This window comes from Cyprinodon tularosa, unplaced genomic scaffold (genome assembly GCF_016077235.1).
Source record: "Cyprinodon tularosa strain WSP-4 unplaced genomic scaffold, ASM1607723v1 ctg790, whole genome shotgun sequence".
Classification (NCBI taxonomy): domain Eukaryota; kingdom Metazoa; phylum Chordata; class Actinopteri; order Cyprinodontiformes; family Cyprinodontidae; genus Cyprinodon; species Cyprinodon tularosa.
In genome coordinates this window covers 217,609-241,192 of record NW_024039552.1, presented here as the reverse complement: position 1 = coordinate 241,192, position 23,584 = coordinate 217,609, and the positions used below count along the sequence as shown (strand labels likewise).

The 23,584-nt window shown below is 38.8% G+C and overlaps 1 protein-coding gene and 1 long non-coding RNA gene across 3 annotated transcripts in view; one reads left to right on the top strand and one right to left on the bottom strand.

Annotated features, from left to right (window-relative positions):
- The window catches only part of LOC119773918 (rabphilin-3A-like), a 44,810-nt gene extending 28,557 nt beyond the window's left edge, over positions 1-16,253 (top strand). For both annotated transcript variants that reach the window (XM_038271142.1, XM_038271141.1), the window contains exons 11-15: positions 2,521-2,574; positions 6,208-6,359; positions 6,490-6,571; positions 6,652-6,748; positions 13,211-16,253. In XM_038271142.1, coding sequence (XP_038127070.1) covers positions 2,521-2,574; positions 6,208-6,359; positions 6,490-6,571; positions 6,652-6,748; positions 13,211-13,344 — 519 coding nt within the window. In that variant the 3' untranslated portion in view covers positions 13,345-16,253. The remainder of the gene's footprint in view (positions 1-2,520; positions 2,575-6,207; positions 6,360-6,489; positions 6,572-6,651; positions 6,749-13,210) is intronic.
- A 4,950-nt stretch (positions 16,254-21,203) lies between these two features.
- Positions 21,204-21,739, bottom strand: LOC119773917. The gene is made up of 3 exons (XR_005279472.1): positions 21,679-21,739; positions 21,345-21,593; positions 21,204-21,263 (listed from the first exon to the last, which is right to left on the bottom strand). It is a non-coding gene; the product is annotated as an uncharacterized LOC119773917 (long non-coding RNA).
- Between the last annotated feature and the right edge of the window lie 1,845 nt (positions 21,740-23,584).

Genomic DNA, 23,584 nt, shown 5'->3' with positions numbered 1-23,584 from the left:
ATGATGTTGAAAATAAGAAGCGTTTAACTTGGTATTGTTAGACACACACCCACACACACTTCACCTGACTCATGAGACTGATATGCTGGCAAGTTAAGAGCCTTAAAACAGATAAATATAATGCTATGTTAGATCATTTCACAGTAAACACTCATAGATCCCAGCTTTGCCTGAATATCAACCATGTACAATTTGCACAAATATTAGGTATTTCTTGGGGAAACTTAATGGTATCTACTTCCATCCCAATAATGAATGAGGAAAGTGACGTACGCCGTAAAGCAGTCCGCACATTTTGCAGGGTTACTGCCACCCTCCTCAAAGTTGCTTAGTGTCGGTGAAAGCGATACAGAGCCTCTCTGGCCATGACAGCAGTGTAATTCAACTAGGTGTGAGTCCACTTCTAATCACAAAAGCTCTGAAAATATTTTATAGAGGTTGAAAAGTTTCTCAGCATTTTTTTTTCTGACTTTTTCATTTTTGGCCAACTCAACAAATGCATAGTTTGGGTAAAGAAAGGCTTGGAGTAATTTCCTGACATGTTTGTGTTCTTTTTGTTTGAGGGGAAGTTGACAGACCTGACATCAAGATACTGTATTTGTGTTCTAATGGGCGATGTGAGTCAAAATGCAAGTATTGGTCCAGTGGGTGTGTTGAGTCACCTATTGGACCGCACACAGTAGTTTTTAGAATTAGTGGGCGAGCAGGCAGAGTTGACAGACTCCTGGATATCTGACATAATATTTTAGGCAAAACAGATCAAGGGTCCAGTTGCCTCCTATTTATGCCTTCTATGTGGTTGCTCTGACCCTGATGCCTCAGAATTTGCACTTGCATTGTGTAAGTATTGGTTTCTACTATTGTCATATTACCAAAATTAAACATGCATAAATAATCTAATGATTTGTGTAAAAAAACAAAACAACAAACAATATAAAACTCGAAGCAAAACTGTCATGATGGGTTTCAGAAAAGCCCAATATGCAGAACACCACGTGGACAGATGAAAAGTTTAACAATGTTTATTGATCGCAAGCACATGGAATAAACACAGGAACTGGTTCAGGCCTGGGGGCAGGTTCACTGGAGTCTGTGAGGATGGCAGTTCAGTTAGCTTAGGAACTGAAGATCTTGAGTTAGTGATTTTCTGAAGGATACCTTGATTAATCCGGGTTTCGCTTTGAGAGAGGAACTGTTGGGTCCAGAGACTGTTTTATTCAGCAGAGTCCAATAACCGCTTCAGCGTCTTACTTCTGACTTGAGGGCAGACCTTGGGTTTGAGTTTCCAGCTCTTAATCCAGACCTGCATGGGAATCCAGAGAAGAGTCTTTAGGTTTGGCTCAGAGGGCAGGCTCGGCAGGTTAAGCTCATCCAGAGCTTACAAAAGAAAAGGATCCCTGAAAGCAGAGACAAGGAGGTGTTAAAATCCAATCTAATCAGAGACAACCAAGATTCTCAGGTGATGCTAGGCTCAGGTGCTAACCAAACTGGATCAACACTGCAGCGTTGAGGCAAGGTCTGAAGGCAGGTTATATACAGGAGGATCCACTGATGACGAGATGCGCCTCAGGTGTGTTGGAGGCTCAGCTCAGGAGGATCCACAGCGCACTCTGCTGGAGAAAGGTGGTACAGCTCCAGATCCCAACAAAAACCATATTTAATATGGATAAAAACAGTCTTTTTATCCTTCAATGGATGAATATGATAAGGCAGCTTCTGCATAATCTTCTTACTTGACAGTTGCGGGGGAAAAAAATTAATTAAGTTTATATAGCACCAATTTACAACACATGCCATCTTGTGGTACTTTACAGAGATAATTCAACCAGATCAATCACACCGATCATGCATGCAGTGACAGTGGAGAGGAAAACTCCCTTTTAACAGTATGAAACCTGCAGCAGTACCAGGCTCAGCATGAACGGCCCTCTGCTGAGGGCAACTGGTGTGAAACAGAAACACATATAAAAGAAAAACATAAAGTACTGATATATTAATATTTTCTATGTTAGTCTATGTTACTATGTAACAGTAAACTAGCTCCACAGGTGGCTCTGTCTAGGAAAGAAATCATTAAGCAGATTAACTCTGAGCCAGTTTTTATATCAAAGAGATGAAAGAGAGTGCGTAGAGTTAGTCACAGTAAAGCTGAGCCCATAGCTATGTCTACGAGAGAAACAGGGGTAAAGACTGAGAAACAGTCCCAGCTCTTTCATCTAGAATTGAAGTTGTTGATGTCAGCAGACAACCTATTTTTTCAATCCAGGATGTGATCACAGCCTAACAGAACCAGGCCAGATAAAAGCACAATACAATAAACCAACAGAATGAAACCGAAGAATGAAACGTGGTCCCTATGTCCTCCAGCAGCTAAAGCCTTTAGCAGTATAACAGCTTAATTTCTGAGATAATAAAAATGATGTGTGTGAGGTGGACAGCAGAAGCATTTATTAGCATTCATTGATAAGAATTTATTTCATTATTGTAATTATTATGTTAATTAACTTTGTTCATTTACAGGTGAAGAAGGCTGTTGGAGGATCAATTCGTGGAATGGCACTTTACGAGGATGATGTAAGTCAAACACAATTATTTCTTTTCACCATTGTTTCACTGGTTAACCAACTCTGTTATAGCCAGAGTTAACTTACACACGGGTAGCATAATTCTGGCTACTTGTGTTGAATATGAATATTTTATTTATTTATTTCAGACAGCCCCACCACAGCTTTGAGTAGAGATTACCACTCAACAAAAACTAGATTAATCATTATTTTATTTTCGTGCTTGTAAGTCAAAGTTCTGATAACATCTCCCCTTAGCTCTTATATATTACTTTGTTTAATCCTGGCATTTAATTGGATAATGTCCAAGGACTGCTGTAACATAGTTTAACTGAGCATGTATATTTGGAAATGGTGAAAACCTGCCGCCTGCTGACGGAATATGATACCAGATGTACTAATATAGTGGTGGTAAAGTTGAAAAAAAAAACTTCTGGGTTTCAGCGCATCTTTTACTTGAGGGAAAAGGATTTTTTTCCCCTCCCCATATTTAATAATATGGATTTTATTAAGTCATTATGGCCTTATCTTGTTTTGCAACATATTGGTTCAAGCCACACCTGTCAAGTTTTGGATGTGGCAATATTGGAAATTTTACGAACTCCCAATCAATCTCCAGTATCCATATATTTAAAGACATGTGCACAACAAATCCGAAATAAACAATTTAAACCAACTGAAAAATTACAATAAAAGTGATCAGAATTTCCATCGCAAGTCCCAAGTCCTAAATACGACCTCTATAAGGATTCATTGTCCAGTTAATTTGATAATTGCCAATTTGACAAAATAACCACAAAAAAAATTCTGCATGCTTCTGACATGATCCATTATGTTCTAAATACCTATCAGTACACAGCTGTAAGACAACAGTAACAAGCTGTTTTACTTGTAGTAGTAACTAACTTCCTTGAGTACAACCCGCAACACAGAAGCTCAGTTTCAATGTCTGTAGCATCTGTACAGTAATTTACTCGCGCGCAAACACTGTTATATACAAAGACATGCAAACTGGACATTTTTTGGCAGCCCTTATCCAGCGAAAATTCGATAAGCATCATACATAGTTATGAGAGGCTGGTTGAAAAGAGGATTTAAATATGGTTGTTATCCAGCCGAAATGGGAGAATTGACAGCCAATTTTCAAGCTCATGTTAACTATCTGAATGGTGCTTCACTGTCGAGGAGGGATGTGCAGTATCAAGTTTTATGTTTTTAATATTTAACTTTAACACAGTTTTTATAATTTATTTATGTTATTTTAGTTCAAGCAATTTAAGATAGGCTACTAAAACAAAGTGCTCTATGAATATTATTTATTAATATCATTATTATTTTCTATTATTTATTCAGTATGTCTTTGAACCTCATCCTTCTTTAGTTGCCACTCTCAGAGTGCCAGTTAAACACACAATGTGCTTATTTTAATGAGTAAGTAATGTCAAAATTATTTTAAAGGTCTGTAATATTTGTTCAACAATCACTGTAGATCACCTACAACACATCCACTTATTGCATATGCAAAACAATATTGCAGTTTAGTGCCCGTTATTTGGAATCCTTCAATAATTATGAAGTGGAATTTATAAAACAGGTTTATTATCGCCTTCAGAAGGACGCAAATCACTCAACTTATGTACCATTAAATCTCAGAGGATTGTCAGAGAACAGAGTATAACAAAGAACAGAGCAGACAGGTCAGAGAAGTTTAAAGGGCAGGGAGTTCATCACATAATACCCCAGGCTTTATTCTACCACAGAGCTATGTTCTGAAACTGAACAGTGTGCCACAGCTTCAGACATGAAGCTTTGCCACAACTTCCATATCAATGTGTTTTTTCCACCATGTTTTTTTTTCTCCCACACTGTTTACATTTGCTGCACTTTATGGAATAGAAATGTTCATTTACTGTCTGAAAGCTGTACAAAACGAAGATTTGTTTTGTATACACTCTGTATATACAAAATGACAATTAAAGCTTTGTAAGACACACATTTCTCAAAGAAGCAGCGAAAAGGCAACTCAAGTAGAGCAGCAGAGATCCAACATTTTCAAAGCCTCTTCTTTTCTTTCCAATACTTTTTTTAAAGATCATTTTTTATGCTCTAATTGATTTTAGTTTAGTCTAGTTTATTTTGTCATTTTTGAAAGTATGCAGACAGTTACAAGAGAGCGAAGAAACATTCAGCAAAGCTCAGCTCACCTGCGACAGCCCGTATATGGGCCATATTGCAGTGATATTCATAGGCAGAATCATAAGACTGTAGATGTTTACAGTCACGAGGGGCAGTTTGCACCCAAAATTACATTATTTCGCTGCAGGAGCCTTGCAGATAGGTCAAGCATAAACACACCATCCCCATTGAAAAGCGGTTGGTGGCAGTCTGCAGCAGTCTGCAGCATCTTGCCAAAGTGCTGGTGAAGATTCTCAGTCATCCAGGTCATAGTCATTTAAAAAAAAAAAAAAAAAACAATCCACTGGACTTTGTTTCCAAGTTTGATGACGTTTTGCTTCCCATCAAGGAAGGTTTTTCAATTCAAAAAAAGCTTCCTGGATGGGAAGCGAAAAGTTTTCAAACATGGAAACAAAGCCCAGTGGATTGTTTTTTGTTTTTTTTTTTACTTTTTTGGAATCTTGCCAACGGGGATGCTTTTTTTCTGGGGACACAGGGCAGCTGGTTGGAGTTGATCAAAACAAGAATTGAGCTAAATACAAAGAAACCTTCGAATTAAAATAAGGCCATTGAAGTGAAGGTAGCTTTAAAAGTATTAACTCGGTTATGTGTATTTTTTTTTTTTTTAGTAAAGACAAGCGATAATTTTTACTTTAAGGAATTGTATGGAATTAATTTAGTTCCATTACTGTTGCAGACAACTAACTTTCTTTTTTTATAGAAATTTGAAAAAAAGATGCAATCAAGAAATGAGAGTTTGAAAAACTTCTTAACAGAAGAAAATTAGGTTTTGAGAGTGACTTTGCTGTTTACTTATCTTTTTTTTTTTATTTCCATGTTTCGGTTTCTTAATATTAAATTTTTTTTCTAATTTTACTTTTTCCACACTTCAATTTAAAACATTTTCAAACTGAATTTTCGCTTCCTTTAAGCCCAAAACAAATCTGCAGTGGCCAGTAATGTTGTTGATAATGTCCAGCAGTCCAACAGAAATGCATTTTTGCTCCTTACTTCCAGTAAAAGCCCGCCCCCAGAAGTCAAAAGAATCTGGAAAACGCATTTAAAAACAATGAAATACATAAAACTCAATCTCACAAAACTCAGAAAAGCATTAATTTAAAAATCTAAAATGTGTAAAACAAATAAAAAGTAATGAAATATCAAGCAAAAAAGTGAAAAAACTACATAATTTGAAATTTTATTTTGTTAAATTTCATTCAATGTTTTTAAAAGTTTACTTTCTGGATTTTCTTTCTTCAAATTTCTGTTTACAAAACTTGTTATTTGCTTGCAACAATAAAGGAGCAAAACGGACTCCATACACTGGAGATGTTTGCTCTTTTCCATTAGAGGATAATAGCAGATAATCTATATAGATAGGGGCTAAAGACAAAAGCAAAGAAAGTGTGTTTATTTGAAGGGCTTATGCATTTTTTACTGAATGTTTAATGCTTATGTTTTTGTGCAGCTGAACGAAGGCGAGGACTCAGAGGAAAGGGGACGCATCCTGATATCACTGATGTTTAACAGCCAGCAGAGCCGTCTGATAGTGGGCGTGATCCGCTGTGCTCATCTGGCTGCCATGGACTCCAACGGATACTCAGATCCCTTTGTAAAAATGTATGTTCTCCTTTATCTACCTAAGTTTTGTTATTTTTTATCTTATTTTCTCAATAGTCTGATTGATCAATCCAAACAACAAGCAGATAACCTGATATGTTCAGTGTTTTTCTGCCTCTGTGTGCTGCAGATGTCTGAGGCCAGATATGGGAAAGAAAGCCAAAAACAAAACGCAGATAAAAAAGAAGACCCTCAACCCAGAGTTCAACGAGGTCAGTCGCCACTGACTGCTCTCTCTTTGGTTTCACTCACAGCTTATGTAACTCACTCTTGTTTCGTCGCCGTTTTTCAGGAGTTCAGCTATGAAATTAAGCATGGCGAGCTCGCCAAGAAAACTCTGGATGTATCAGTCTGGGACTATGACATGGGAAAATCCAACGACTTCATTGGTAAGTCCAGATCTTGGTTTGAAAACTTAATTCCTAATCAACCAGCTCTGGCATGGTCACTATGGCCATTAAAATAGGTTATTTATAAAGGACCACAGAGTCTGAAAATTTCTGGTTTGATTTCCAAAGATGTTACAGTTATTGCTTCAGGCTGAAATACTTATTGCAAAAAAAAAAAAAACAATCACTTCCCTTTGGCATGAAATAACAGCCTCACTCACTTTATCCTGATGCGTTTATTCTGGTCTTTTTGTTTTTGCTGTCCCCATGAGCTGCTCATTATTTTCAAAATTTCATGTTTTCCTGAAAGTTAAGAGAAATAAGATTTAGAGTGGCTGATCTTCAAATATCCAGGCACTGATCTTAATTTATAATGATCACAATGGGTTTGGTTTTAAGGTTTTTGTGAGGACCTAAAAGCAGAAGCTGAGAGGCAGGGGTGAGATCTTTGAAGGTTTAATGAAGGATGACAGGCAGCCAAACAGTGATCCAAAAAAATCCAACTTCAAAATGTAAATCAATACAGCAATCCAAAAAAAACAACATAAGAATTAAACACAAACCAGAACCATGGAGACATCAGGGGAAAACAATCAGGAGGAACCAGGGTAGGATGAAGTAAGACGAGGAACCAGCACTGAGGGACTGAACAGGGAGTGTATTTATGGATGACTGAACAAAGGCAGGACTAACGAGTTGATAAGGAGCAGGTGTGAGTTGATCTGACTAGGAAGCCAAGGGAAAAGGAAACACAAGGGGGCAACAGAGGACAAGCAAAGAAAAACCTAAGAAATTAAAATAAATCCAGAACACACCAATAAAGCTAGAAAACAAAGAAAACATAGATAAACATGAAACTGTAAACTTAGAGAAAACCAACAGAACCAAGATTGTTACACAACAGGAAAATGAATGAGCAAGAGGTTTATTTTTTCCAAATCAGTCGAATAAGTGAAGACAACAAATTTTCATGAGGCCCTTGTTAATAAAGCTATTTAGACATTGGTGCTGTTTATATAAACCTATGGTTCTACATATTATATACATTAAATGGGTGGAGTAGTTCTTCCTTATCTTTAATTATGTGAAATACTCCTTGATTACTGCAGAGACAAACTCTTCCTCATAAAACATAAGCAAAAAACTTATTCTATATTAATCCTCTTTATATGTAGTATTCTGTGTTGAATAATGAATCTCTGTGTTTTGTTGTTTTATTTGGTTAAAATACCAAGTTTAAAATGTCAAAGTAGGTTATTATGCCTGATGGTGTCACTGCTGCCCCCCTCTGGTTTACAGTAGAACTACTTTTGCATAGCTTATGAATTACATCCACATGAGAACAACAGAGGGGGGCTAAAGGGCTGGTTATACTCCAGCAGCAGTGTGTCACAGTGAGCTTTTCGCAGGTATGACGCAAATATTTTTCATTTATGCCCAATTTTGAAGCGTGGTCTGCGCTATGTTATTCCACGCAACAGACTAGGTGTGGGTTAGATACGGCCGAGGCGGTGAGGAAGTGGAGGCAAGTTTGTGCGACAACAGAAGGACTGAGGGCGAAAAAGAGCGGGGATCCAGGTGGAAAAAGGTTCCCAGCGTTCTCTCGCACCTAGCTATTCTAGCTGGTCCAGCTTCACGAGTCGTTTTCCACAATGGCGGTCATACAAACAAAACAAGCAGGTACAGTACCAAACAGGAAATACGCATAGAGTAGTGAAAATGTAGGTTTGACCAATCAGATGCCTTCTGTCTGCGGTCAGCTACAATTTGAGAAAGGTGTCTGCGGAAGGGGCGGGGGCATTCTGCGTTATCTGCGACACACACGCAGATGACTTGGGGCGTTTGTCAATATGCGTTCTTGAGCGTTCTCGTGTGCTCGTGTACTCGTGACACGTCATCAGCCTCAGCCCGAGTACCGTTCCAATTCTCGAGAACGCCAGATCGAGAACGCATCAAATCCCCGGATGTTGTTCTCGCCCCGCCCTCTTTATCCAGCATGCATCAGAGCAGACTTGTGCGTTCTTGAGACTAACCGCTTCCCCAGAATGCCCCGCGGCCCCAGCTTGATTCCAGACAGCGCTCACAGTGTTAAGTTAAATATTCCCTTTTCTGTTGCTGTTGTTCTTCAAAAGTACGTTTTGAAATCGTTTGAGGCGATAACATTATACATTTAAGCCTCCCTGTGTTTACAGAGTTAGTGCGAAATTTAAAAAAAAAGTCTGACGTTAAGCAGACTGGAGTGACCAGCAGACCTCCGAGGGTAACCGCAGCCAGGGCTAATGTTACCCCGTCTGTAGTGCACTTCTCTCGGTCTAGTTATGTGTGAACTACCGCTCGTTCTGATGGCGGTTTTTTGCATTTCGGTAATTTTTTTAAATGTTTTTTAAGCTTTAGAAATTAAAAATAATAATGTTTTGTGTAGGGAATGAATAGTTTTGACTGTTAAAGAAATGCTAAAGAATGTTGCATGTGATGACGTCACGAGTACGCTTCTGTTCCAATACACATACGTGCTTGCGCGCTTGCGTTCTCGTCAAGTCCGATCTTCCTGCATTCTCGCCAAGAACGGACTTGACGAGAACACGAGTACGTACTCGCGTTCTCGTGAATTGAGAAATGGCCCTGGTTTCGGAGTATAAACCAGCCTTAAGAAGGGCCAAGCCCCCCCAGCCCCATCTCTAGCCCAGCCCCTCTTTTCTACCTTTTCCATGTTTAGGTTTATGACAATGGGGCAAACTGGGTTCACTACCCCAGCCATGTTTCTGCTTGTAGTATTTCTTAGCATACATAAAGCAGGTCAACTGCAGACAGAGACTGAGGACTTGGCACTATTGCTCTTTGGAAAGAGTTGTGATGAGGGCTATTGTTTTACAAACAGCTAAAACTATGGTAGGATAAGGTGCTGGATATTAGAGGTGGGCTGATCAATCAAAAATATTGATAATATCGTTACCAGGTCTGTATTTTATTGGATCTATGCCATCATGGTTAGATCAATACTTCAGTTTTAGATGAACTCTTTTATGAACTTCAGATGGTTTGTGATGGTTTCAAAATGCAACAACCAGGTTTCCAGCGCAAAGTAGGACATCCCCCACGTCTCACACAAGCACACATACTCGTTCTTCCATTGTAGTTAGGACCATGTGTTGATTCCCATTGATTTTCAGTCATTTTCAACCCTTTTTATGCCCTAACCCTAAAACTATCCCTAAACCTACCCATTACCAATACATACTTCACCCTAACCCTCACCAATTGACACCTTAGTCCTAAACCTAACCATTAGCAAAATAGCATGTGAGGACCGGCAAAATGTCGTCACTTTGCAACAACTGGTCCTCTTGATGGAGAAATTGGGAAAATGGTCCTCACTCTGAGAGCTAGACGGATGCACACCCACCCACACCCCTATACACACTGTTGGGTTTTCACTTGTTTTGCACGAGGGGACAGGCCCACACTAAGGCTTCTGAAAATTATTCTTTGAATACTTTGAAAACATTTATTGTAGATTGTTAATTTTGTTTCAGAAAACCCCTTTTTTTTTGTACTCTCATGACCTCAATCATGACCTCAAATATGTTTTACTTTTTTTTTTTGAAGAAATAAAAATGTTTTCTCTGTTTTCGTTGTTTCTGTTTTTTTATGATAACATAATTTTATTAAAATAGTACATATGTTGGACAAACTTAAAACCCCAAAAACATTTAAAAATCAGAAGTCCGATTTTAAAATTAGACATTAAAAAATATAGGTAATGATCTCAATATCAGCAATACTTGCCCTGTATTTACTTTGTATCAGATCAATATAATCTCACAGTAAGCAGAATTTCTTTAAAAAAAACTGTATTTGCTCTTACATTGAGCAGGTAAATGAGATTAACTACCAATGAACTTTGTATTTTACATTAAAATAAGTAAATATTTTACACTTGAAATTATCACTTTAAATATAAGTGATCTCATTTCATTGGAAAATGGTCTTACTTATTAGCTCAAATCAAGGGAAAATACACTTTTTTCATAAACATTTCACATATCTTTCACATATCTTGCACACTATGGAGAATGGGCCAAGAGTTTATCAGGTGAAAATAAAACTTTTTTAACATTCCACACTACAAAATAATGATTCTATTATACCAGAAATGAAGTAACTGAACACGCCTACCCAAAGTAAATCCACTGCATGAGAAACATTCCAGCTAAACTAAGTGTAATGTGTCAGAGGAATGTAATGTAAAGCAGCCTGGTGCTGTTTCCCCCATTCTTACTGCGTGTCCGTTCCTCTGTAAGAAATTACTGACCTTTATTGATGGTATGAAATGTGGCACTATCTAACAGGACAAGTACAGACACAAGTCCATTATCTGAATGGCTTGCTTCTTTGATCACTACATGTTCCAGCCTTATAATGCTGTGAACAAGTGTATGAAAGGCACCACTGTAACCTAAACGGGAAAATGTAGACACAAGGCCATTAGTGACAATGCGCTTTGCTTAAATGACAGGGAAAGAAAAAAAACTTTTTTAGTCCCTTTTAACTACCATGCTTTGGTCTGGTGGTTAAAGTAGGGAGCTCATGTTCTGAGAAGGCTACAAGTTTGCTAGTTCAAATTTCACCCGGAAGGCTTTCTGTGGGGCTGCATAGGGGTAACCCACTACTCCCCATGGAGTGGGTTAAATACTGAGGACAGATATAGCTGGATTGTGTGAAATTGGAAAGACAAATAAAAATGTTAAATGTTTTGCAAATATAGGCTACTCAGTCGCTCAGTGGCCTTGCCTTGCAGCCAGAAGGTTCCGGTGTAGGTACCAGATCTGCTCGGGGCCCCGCCCCTTCTTATGATGTCAACATATGGCAACTCCAATCGGACAAACCCATTTCTTAAGGGTCAAATCTCTTTCAACATATTATTAACTATATTTGCTATTATTTACATTTCATTGGCGATCTAAAGTAACCGAAAGTAGAAAACAATCATTGTCAGTCTTGAAGGAAAGTACTGCTTTCTAAGACTAAGCTCTGCTATTTAACAAGGTGACACAAAAATTCTCAGTGTATTTTTATTCTTTTTATTAAGATATGAGGACAGGGAACGACAAATGGAACATCCTAAAAAATTACTTTCATAGACATTTTAGACAAAGAAAACAACAGTTGTAGAAAACGAACGGTTGTTGTTGATACAAATTCAAAGTTAGTGTGGTTTAATATGGCTAACTGACCGAGCTAAAAGCAGCTAACCTGTCAGCTAGTGCTACCCAACTTTCTCCCTTTACACCATGGTCTTGCAGTTACTTTGTTCACCATAAACAGATATTTTTTTCAGTTTTTTTCATCAAACAGGTAGAATTTCATCGGTCGGTAGACACGCTAACGGACGCTAGATGATGTTATTATCGTTGTCTGGGCAACCACCATGTTTTACATCATGTGGCAACGTTCAGCCAATCATGTAGGGTACCAACTATAGCATGCAAAGGACCCTAGCAGATCTGACCACTTAAGCAGGTCTGGTACCTACACCGGGCTTTATTCCCGGCCCGGGGTCTTTCTGCATGGAGTTTGGATGTTCTCCCTGAGCATGCATGGGTTCTCTCTAGGTACTCCGGCTTCCTAACCTGACAACAGCCAGATGCATGTCTCGCTCCGCCTAGCTCCACTCACATACATCTGGGAACCCGCCATAGGAATTGCCTTTACTGAAGGCTGGGACTTATCAAAACTCCTTGCATATGATTGGATAAGCCACTTGTCTGTCATCTTTATCGACGTGCAATTTCAACCACTCACACCGAAGCTAACCCGTGACGCTGTGAGAGGAGGAGCCATTTGGTAGATCAAGCTCTTGCCAAATCCGGTCGGGAGAAGGGCGAAAACATCGTTTCCACCAACAAAAGCCTTCAAAGCCGTTCTCTGATGTTCTTTTAATGAAACAATATCAGATAGATTGGACAACACAGAAGAAATAGCATCAATGCTAACGCTTGCTTCCTCAATGCGAGCCGCCATTGTTGTTGGAATCTCACGATCGCTTCTCCACTCCAGGACACACCCGCCCTGCGTCCTGATTGGACAGACCATAAATTCGGTTGGGGAAATCACTTTCAATGAGCGGGTTCCCAGATGTATGTGAGTGGAGCTAGGTGGAGCGAGACATGCATCTGGCTGTTGTCAGGTTACCGGCTTCCTCCCACAGTCCAAAAAAATGACTGTTAGGTTAATTGGCTTTTCTAAATCCTACTTGGGTTGGAGTGTGAACTGTTATTTGTCCTGTTTGTCTCTGTGTTGCCCTTCGATGGACTGGCTACCTGTCCAGGGTGGACCCCGCCTCTAACCCATAGTCAGCTGGAGATAGGCACCAGCACCCCTCGTGACCCCAGCTGGGATAGAGTGTAAAAAAAAATGTATGGATGGTTTGCAAATAATTCTTGTTTGTCTTTCTTTCTTTAGGGGGCTGTCAGTTGGGCATCCAGGCTAAAGGAGAGTGTTTGAAACACTGGTACGAATGCCTCAAGAATAAAGACAAGAAAATAGAGCGCTGGCATGTTCTGCTTAACGACAACACCGTCCAGTTTGAGGATTAAATTATCCTTTAATTATTCAATTGTCTTCTGTGCTAATTTAGGATGTCCCTACCCAATACTGTTTTTCATTTCATTAAGGTTTAACAACTCCTTTGCATTTTGTTTTTATGTTTTTCTTTCTAGAAGTACAATGTGAATTTTAAATATGTTGTGACAAACATGGATGTCGATCTAAAGTAACCCCCTACCTGCACACCCACACCTCCTAAACTAATCCAGGAAACCTATCATATCATATCCTGCATAATATGATAAATGAGCCGCTGAACTGAGCGTTTATCATAATTCAAGGGGAAGATAAAGTTTTTGTTATCACTGTTATCAGGCGAGAACGTTGTATTGAAGTTTGCACAGATCCTCAGGCTCAAAGGAGGGAATTCCCGGTTGTCTGTCTGTCCTTTGTTCACCCCATCATACTATTCCAGTGACCACGTCATTACTGGGTGAAGAGGTCAGCTTTCCTGATATATCTAATCACATTGTGTTAGTTGATGTGTGATGTTATTCTGGTCTGTGCATCATCCAAAACAAAACAAACAAAAGATTTTTGTATTTTATTTGTGCTTTTGTGCCAAATGACCATGCATCTCAATTTCGATAAATGGATCCAAGACTAGTTGTACATGTTGGCCTAAATATAATGTAATTTTCCTATTAACTTAAAATTTGCCATTTATGAAATGTGAAAACTCATAGTTTCCTCTAAATGATCCTGTGTTAGTTATATTTTTCATTCATATGCTGAGTTCGGACTCACCGGCTGGAACCTCCCAAGGTAAGGTTACGTCATAGCATGGCGCCGAGGCCTGTTAGGATTGGAAGACTCCTCGTTATGCGGCCAACAAATGCAGCCTTCTTTTTCCCCATTTTGAAGGATGGGTCTGGTGTGTCCTACATAGCCTTGGGTTTCCCATGATTCATTGCGAGTCCAATCAAGCCGGCTGCTCTATGCTAAGGGGAAAAAGGGAAACGTCTCCAAACAATGGTGAATATTGTAACTGCAGTTTAATATGCTACAACTGAATAGTTCTGTCTTAAATTAATGAAAATACTTTGTTAGTCAGTCAGATATGTGGCAGTTATGTTTGGTGTATTGTAAAGTTTTGTCTGTCTCTGTGCAAATGAGTTAGTCTAACATTTAAGCACAGATTACAATATCTCTTCAGTGTGGTGACCCAGAACTGTAGTGAGAAATTGGGTATCCATTCTTTGCCTGCTTTGTTTGTCAACTGTAAAGGTTGCTAGGTGACAGAGTTTACAGTGGAAAGGTGAAGACTGGACCTGATTAAATCCATAGCCTAAATTCTTTTGGCCTCTTATTTTTACGGACATCGACGAACCCAGTCCAGGTAGACCGGGTCCTTCGGAAATTGAATGCACTGTCACTAGCCGATCCGTCCCGGAAGCACGATCCGTCCTGCGCATGCGCAAAGAGATATACATCCAGGTGTCCATAAATGTAAATGCAATGTAAATATGGTACTAAAATTACTTATTTATATCCTTAACTCTCTAAAGAATGCTAATACACATCTTTAAAAAATGTTTATGACTTTTGTGAGACAATTTTTTACATTTTCTCCACGAAAGAAAAACATAAAACTCAAAAAGAGTGGATTGATGTTTAAATCCAAAGCTGAAAAATTAACCACCGGAAGTAGCGCAGGATCCCACTTCTGGTACAGATCTGGCAGAGACGAGTGATAAAACAGAAAGGACTTTATGGCATTTATTTCATCAGGAAATACATTATATTTTAGTACTTTTACTATTTTTGGAGAGGGTATACGCCATTTAGGTCTTTTTAACAAAATAAAATCGAAGTCGACCCGGATGTATATCTGGCCCCCAAAAGCAGCGTCAGCATTTAAATGTCTACGTTCATCCCCCATGCTGCTCTGTTGTCTCCCACTATCTTCTCCGTGAGCAGAACTTGGCTCAACCAATGGGAGGAGGGTATTCTGGATCGCTACATATATGTTGTCAGCTCAATGGTCACAACACAGGACAGGGCCCGGGAACAAGTTTACCGTAAGTTTTGTATCTAACGTGCCCTTGTTCTTCATTTTCCATTAGCTTTTTACTGACTATTTTTTACTCTCACAGTAATACAGGACAAAGTGCTTTCCGTTTCCACTAAATACTTGACAGGTACTTCTATTTCTAAATATGGAACGATTCCATTTTTCAATTGACGGTTTGCAGCCCTACTTAATTGTAAACTGGAGCTCTTTTTGGCTTATGTAAATCTCCATCTGAGAAAGCATCTCCTAACAACAGCTGTACAAACACCAGCTTCTTCAGCCGACTCTCCTATTCCTCTGTTTGGTCCTCCTTATCTTCTTCATCTTTTGTGTTTTCTACATTGTCATAAATTTCAAGAAGATCCCTTTCAATCTGAAAAGTTTTTTTTTTTTACTTCATTGCTGTTTTATCACTACAGGACCTGGCATAGGTAATTTATCCAGAATGCATTGCAGCATAACATGTGACAATATTTGATTTAGATTTATTAAAACTGAGCAGCTCACAGTATTGAAAATTAATATTTTGACAATAAGATCTATTGTGACAACTAGTCATGGATCCTTTTTAATTATACATTTCAGAAAAGATCAAACAAGTTCTTTGGGTCCTTGCAGCTCACTTTCCTGCATGCATGTGCTAGCAGTCTGTTTCTGCAGGAGAAATTAAAAAAGCAGATTAAAGCTTCTGCATGATGCTTCACTGTAAAACCACCTAAATCTGACCATACAGAACTGTGGTGAGCGAAAGACATCATTAATAATTCCTGTTAAAACTTTCCCAAATGCTCCTCTACCCTGTACACCTGTATTATTGCTGATGCATGGATGAACCTATGTTTTTGCAAACATGTGGCTAATTAATAAAAACATGATGGCAGTTGATTCTGACAAGTGTTTTCTTTTTTTTAATTCTGTGACATGGTATAAACTTTGTCTGAATCAGGTGAGGTCTGATCCAATCAGCTCATGCAGACACGCAGATGAGAATAAGTGGACTTTGACTTTTTTGATAATGCAGCGTCTCTCCAAGTGTGTGAAAGGTCACATGCCTGATTTACTCTGTCTGACCTTGAATCCACTGTAAAGTAAATACAGATATCGACCCAGCAGCAACAGCTGATCCTACTAGGAAAAAATGTAAGCACATTCTTACATGAAACTTAATATTATAATAGATCAATGCTTAAACTGATCAGAGCAAAAAAAGATGAAAAATCTAAATGATAGGCACAAAGAGACACAAAATATGAAGTAATTATTATGATGTAGGATTATTACCCCATTAAGAAATTTTTGAAAATATTTCAATGTGTTTTATTTATTGATTTCAGGTCCATTAATTATAAAAACACATTTAATACTATATATGTGCTACACACTACCAAAACAGATCAAACCTACAAAAAAAAAAAAAAGATAAAAACCACCTTGAAAAAATGTTTTTGGAACAAATTATTTTTGTTAAAATCATCTGTAATTTTCATTAAAGAGGCATTACGTAGCCTTATAATGATACTGCCACCTGTGGCCAAAACTGCAGGACTCCTTGCTTGTTCTCGCAGCTTGCGCTTACGGTTAACAAGTTTATTTATTTATTTATTTTTTACTTCTTTCACCCTACATGGAGTTGCCATTGCTGTTTGAGATGAGCTGGATGCCGGTTGCATCTGAGTAACCACAAAATCCTGCAAAGGGCAACAGGCTCATAGATGCATAAGTGCTGAACTACCGAGGTGTCAGTCTGCTCATCAAACAATGTTCTACTCTTAAAAGATTTCAATAAAAAGGTTATTCAAAAGATATTTTTCAGTGAAACATACTTATTGTCTATTTAATGTTTAGAAAGTGCTACAATACTTTGATTTCCTGTCCTAACAAAGACTTTTTGAGTCGTGGCACTCTACAGCGCTTTACATTCCATTCAATCACGCACCCATTCAAGGTGGCAAGATACATTGTAGCCACAGCTGCCCAGGGGCACACTGACAGAAGTGAAGCTGCTGTAGACTAGCACCACAAGGCCTACATAACACCAGAGCTGGGCGAGGAAGGAGAAGTGTCTTTTCCAAGGTACCAAAACCAAGTGGCTTGCTTATGGATTGATCCAAATACATCAAATCGTAGTTCCTGCCCCCTGTCCTAGCTCCTATTCCTTATCCTTCCATGGGGTCAACAGCAAGAGCACTATCCAGGGTAAGAAATGATCTCCGGAGTGCAGAGCTGAATCCAGACAGCCTTCATTCTTACGGCCATAATTACGTAGTGGAAACACACATGAATCACGCTGGTGAAATCAAGACTACAGCTTTAAATGAAAAGTCTGGCCAGCAAGGAATAAACAGTGGATCATTATTTAAAAAACTAACAGGTTCACTGTGATTTAATGAATTTAGCGTTAATCAGTAAAAAAATGTAACAATTTTTCGTTGCGGTCAATGATCCCGGGAACAGACATTTTAGCCCAAATATAGTAACACCTCACTCCTGACATCTTCCAACAGTGACGTCACGGTGCGGTAAGCCTAGCGCCATTATCCCCGCTTTACAAGAAAATCAATGGTGATCAACTTGCCAACTTGAAGAAGAAAGATTTGCCATCGAACTACTGGCCAGTCATCAATCAGTTACTCTCTGCTTACTGTAGCTTAGTGCACTGGTCGTTGCATCATGGATAATAGTGCATTGTGACAAACACCAGATACAGCACTGGGACTTGCTCAACAGCCGATAACGGAGTAGTGGCAGTAGTGCTCTTTGACAAACAAGAAATTACTCTTAGTTTAAAAAAAAAAACAACTTATAATTTTTTGAACAGTATGTAATAATTTCATGCTTAAGGTACTTTTAGAAGTTTGTATTCTTAATGTGACCGGACTTTACCTGTAAAGAAAAGGACTAAAATAAAAATAAAAAGTTACACAGATTTAGAGAATTGCTGAAGCTCCCTGTTATAAAACGTCCAAACACGTGAAGATGAGGACTTTAGCATGTGTCAAATAGAGTACATGTGAAAAAATAATGGATTTCTGTGACACTGTGAGGTGTGCCGTGTGAATGCATCCTGTCATCCTGTGAGCAATTTTACAGAACTTAGCAATGGCTATTAATGTCAGGAGGTCCCTTGTGTGTGCTAACTGCATTGGTGCTAGGAAGCAGACTGTTTCCTGATCCTAGCTCCTTCCTAACTGCTAACACTATTCGGACAGCACTTTAAGTGACTGTGTTTGCACTTACCCATGAACCATGTCCTATATGAGGACACTACAGTAAGTAAGTTACATAGTTCATTCTGAACTACCCAGTAAAGAAAAACATACATACCTTTCTACTGAAACTCTCCTCTAGGGAAGAAACTCCGGCAGAACTAGGCTTGGTGTGAGCGGCCTTTTGCTGAGGCCGACTGGGATTTAAGGAGATAGAAGCAGACATACAGAAAATAAGAAGATATACAAAGGGTAACAGTTGCCTATTTCCTGAGATAGACCTGTCCAGGAAAGATACAGCCAGAGCTCCAATCAGTTCCCATGTCACGAGATGAAAGAGAGGACATACAGCTAGTCACAATTAAAAGAAACAGGGCTACACTGAGAAACAGGCCAAAGTTCGACATCTACATTGTAAACAAAGGTGTTGATGGCAGCAGCCCTGCTGATATTTCATTCCAGGATGGAGTTACGAACAGACAGAAACAGAGTGAATGAAGCCACTATGACAAGAAAAAGCAGAGAGAGCATAAGGTTTTGGATTGAACCAACCAATAATGCAGAATCGGAGGATAGAGATAGAATAAAGCAGATTGAGGAAAAGTGGTCCTCGTGTCCTCCTGCATCCTATACTTATAGCAGCACAAATATAGGAAAAAACTTAGAATAACCAAACTATTTTGGATGGGGTATGAGAAAAGTAGAGCCAAGGAAAAAAAAAGGTTTGTCTGGACTGACTTCTTTCAATACACTTTTCACAGTTAAAAATAAATTACTGTACCACATATTTTCACATTATAACTAAGTTACATTCTTACAGTATAATAAAAAAATTGTAAGAGCACTTTGTTTTATTTTCAGAATATAAAAAAGTTAATGCCATTTTTAGACTTAGACCAGCGGTCCCCAACCTTTTTTGCACCACGGACCGCTATATGTCAGACAATATTTTCACGGACTGGCCGAGGGGGGGGGGGGTAAATACGATCAAGTAAAATGATATGACTGGCATCAAATCAAATACAAACAGCATACAAATAAAACAACAAGCCGGTCCCATCTAGGCTTAATTGGAGACAATGACACATGAAGTGTGCTCCTGATGGCCAGTCTGCTCCGTAGCTTTGTTTTGGTCACTGTAACCGCAGAACATCCCGCTTCACAAAGATAGGATGTTATAGATAGGATAAGTCTTGAACGGAATTAACCTGTGTCAAGAGGCACAGATCTTGATGTTATTGGGAGAGAATACCGCAATTTTTTTATATTTTTTCAAAATAAAACATCACTCAGACTCTGATCGTCGATAAATTATTTATATATATATATATATATATATATATATATATATATATATATATATATATATATATATATATACTTTTTTCTGTGCAGCCCGGTACCAAATGACCGACGGACCGGTACCGGTCCACAGCTCGGTGGTTGGGGACCACTGATTTAGACTGCATACATGCATATCCAAAATAGCAATTGGTTTTAGGATTCAACTTAAGTTTATAGGTGCTTGAGCTGCTTGAGCTCCCACTGAGCCTTGTTCTCCTGCAGGTTTCTTCCTGTTAAAAGGGAGTTTTTCCTCTCCACTGTCGCTACAAGCATGCTTAGTGTGAGGGCTTACCTTCGCGTGAATGAGTCGATGCAATCAACTGGTTTTCCTTTGACTGTATGATCTGGTGAACTGTAAAGTGCCTTGAGATGACACGTGTTGTGAATTGGCCCTATGGAAATAAACTGAATTGAAAGTAAATGAAATTTGGGCCAATTTTGAGATTACTCAGGGCTTAATGGATTTGAGATAATTCAGTAAACATCTCACGGTAATCCATGAACAGGTGCAGAAAGTTTATATCCATGGAACCTTCCCTGATCTTCATGTTGAAAAGCTGCCATCTCAATTTGATCTGACTCTTTCTTTCTTATGTAAAGCCTGGTGTCTCTTACGTTCCTCTGCCTGTTTATCACAATACTGCAGCTGAACAGCAGCAATATATCTAAGGCTTAATTGAAGCAAGAAACAGAACCTTATCAGTTCCTGTAGATAAGATAATTTATAAACACTTATCTCCACTGTCAACGTATTAAAAATTATGCTATAAACAGCATGTTGTAACATTATAAGGCTTAATGTTATAACATTTAAGCTTAATTGATCAAACAATTCGCTTTTATATTATGTATAATAAATTCTGTCCATCCACTATAACAGTTAAGAGAATTTGCTCAGGGGTTATGTGAAAGAATTGAAATCTCAGATTCAAGTAAAGGAACAAGGATTATATAACACAGGGGGAATCATGACTGTAACAAATTATTTTAAGAGGAGTCAGACTGTCAAGTTTTTGCTTCTCATTTTAGAGAATGTATTTTTGTTTTAACTTATTTTGTAGTTTACACTCAAAGTGGAAAAAAATGTAGATAATTATATAGACTTTGAGCTTTTGTCAACATAATACATTTTTCATAACATGACAGAAAACAAAAACAAAGAAAAAAGAAATCAACAGAAAAACAATACTGTATTTAATTGTCTAATATTTTAGCAAGGGATCTGACCCACTTGCAGAGAAACCACTCAGAGAACACGGAGAAAAGTTTAACAGGTTTATTTGTAGCAATGTGAACGGAGGTTGGATCTGGAACTCAGAGAAGTGGTGAACTGGAACTGGAAAGTCTGAAGGGGAGATCACAGAGATCAGTTCAGGGACCGTGGAAAATGAGACTGCAGCTTGAATTATGCTGGAATGGGACTCACATTTGAGGGGGCTCTTGTCGTTACTTTAATCCAGTCTGTGTGGGATTATCCAGACAAGAGGGAACTCATTGGAGAGCAGACAGGTAGACATATGTTGGACCCGGAGGAGTAATGGAGCAAACTGTCACTTGGATTACCGATGGGAACTTGAACGGATCATGTGGAGGTTTTGCCCTGCTCAGCGTGTACTCAGTAAATACTTCCAGGAGAAGAAGGTCCAGGTATCCAGTTACATAGAAGGACTTCCTGCTGAAGAGCAAAGACAAAAACAACATTAGACTCAGAGAAACAAAGCTCAGGTTAGACTCTGCTAATCTCAGCTTGGCTAGAGTACCCAAAACTGGCAAACACTCTGGCGTCGAGATAGTGACAGCCCACTGCTCAACTACTCCTCCAGTAATGAACCAACGAGCAGCAGGTGTGCAGGGAGGCCCAACGAAGACAGGGCACCACCTGGTGGTGGAGAGAGATGGAACACACAAACAACCCACACAAACTGGATTCCTAACAAATATTTATTTCATGAGAAATTATTATTAATTAATATAAATTCTTTAGTTTAGCAGCCAGTTCTACAGGGGCACTGGCCCCTGTTGTCAACTGCCTAGAACCGCCCCTGCTTATTAATAAAGGGAAATGATTATGTGTAGAAAAGCGAGAAATTCTGAAGCCCACATTTACCTCTTCAATTTTTACAACAACAACTACACAAGTCACTTATATAAAAAAAATAATCTTCAAAGTGACAACACATGTCAGAACCTGATTAGAAATGATACCTTCTACCTAAATACTTCCAGAACTTTACTTGATAAATATCTCTAGAGAGGAAAATAAAAGGCAGGCTGGGATAGTCATGGAGCCACTGTTCTCTAACATTCTTCCGAACAGCTCCAGCCTTACTGGACAAAACCTACACTTCTTTAATTAACAATCAAGTGAGAATTTACCGCAACGTTTGTGGTGTGTCTTATTGATTCTCAAGTGCCGTAACCTGATTGTAGTTTTATAAGGGCTAGCAGAAACATCCATGGTGCCTTAAGCTGAACTAATTATTGGGGGCCTCTATTCTGACAGTAATATCTCTTGCTTTAATCAATAGTACAATGATAAGATCATTCACACACCTGCTATAAACTTATTGCAGGTGTTTAGAGTCTCCTATTTGGTATTTATTGCCTGGTATTAAAATAAACAAGTATGCAGTTTATCTAAAGTAAAAGTGTTTTTGGATTATATATGTTGGCTCCAAGACCAATATGTAAACAGCCCGTAGCACAAAAACAACAGCAACAAATTAAAATATCTTGGATAAGTAAAAGCCAGTTGTATGGGCTTTTTTTGGGCCTTTGCTGCGTGTCTTTCCCCCTCTCTCATACCCCTTTCCTGTCGGCCAACTGTCGAAAAAAACAAGACACTAGTGCCATAAAACTCAAAAAAGTTTGCCTCTGAGAAGATTACACTGGTCGTTCCACATCTGTGTGTCAATCTGGGCCCTATTTTTTTTTATAAAGAATAAAAAAATCTAAAATTTATCATGAATTTGTGTGTTTTTTTGTTCACATATTTGTATAGAAATCATCATACATGAAAAAAAGCAACAAAAATAAACAAATAAAGAAATTAATTGTCCTATGGGGCCCCCTATTTGCTTAATTCGCTTATGCTTTCAGCTCACCTTGACTCATATACACTCACCGGCCACTTTATTAGGTACCCCATGCTAGTAACAGGTTGGACCCCCTTTTGCCTTCAGAACTGCCTCAGTTCTTCGTGGCATAGATTCAACAAGGTGCTGGAAGCATTCCTCAGGGAGTTTGGTCCATATTGACATGATGGCATCACACAGTTGCCGCAGATTTGTCGGCTGCACATCCATGATGCAAATCTCCCGTTCCACCACATCCCAAAGATGCTCTATTGGATTGAGATCTGGTGACTGTGGAGGCCATTTGAGTACAGTGAACTCATTGTCATGTTCAAGAAACCAGTCTGAGATGATTCCAGCTTTATGACATGGCGCATTATCCTGCTGAAAGTAGCCATCAGAAGTTGGGTACATTGTGGTCATAAAGGGATGGACATGGTCAGCAACAATACTCAGGTAGGCTGTGGCATTGCAACGATGCTAAATTGGTACCAAGGGGCCCAAAGAGTGCCAAGAAAATATTCCCCACACCCTGACATCGCTACCACCAGCCTGAACCATTGATACAAGGCAGGATGGATCCATGCTTTCA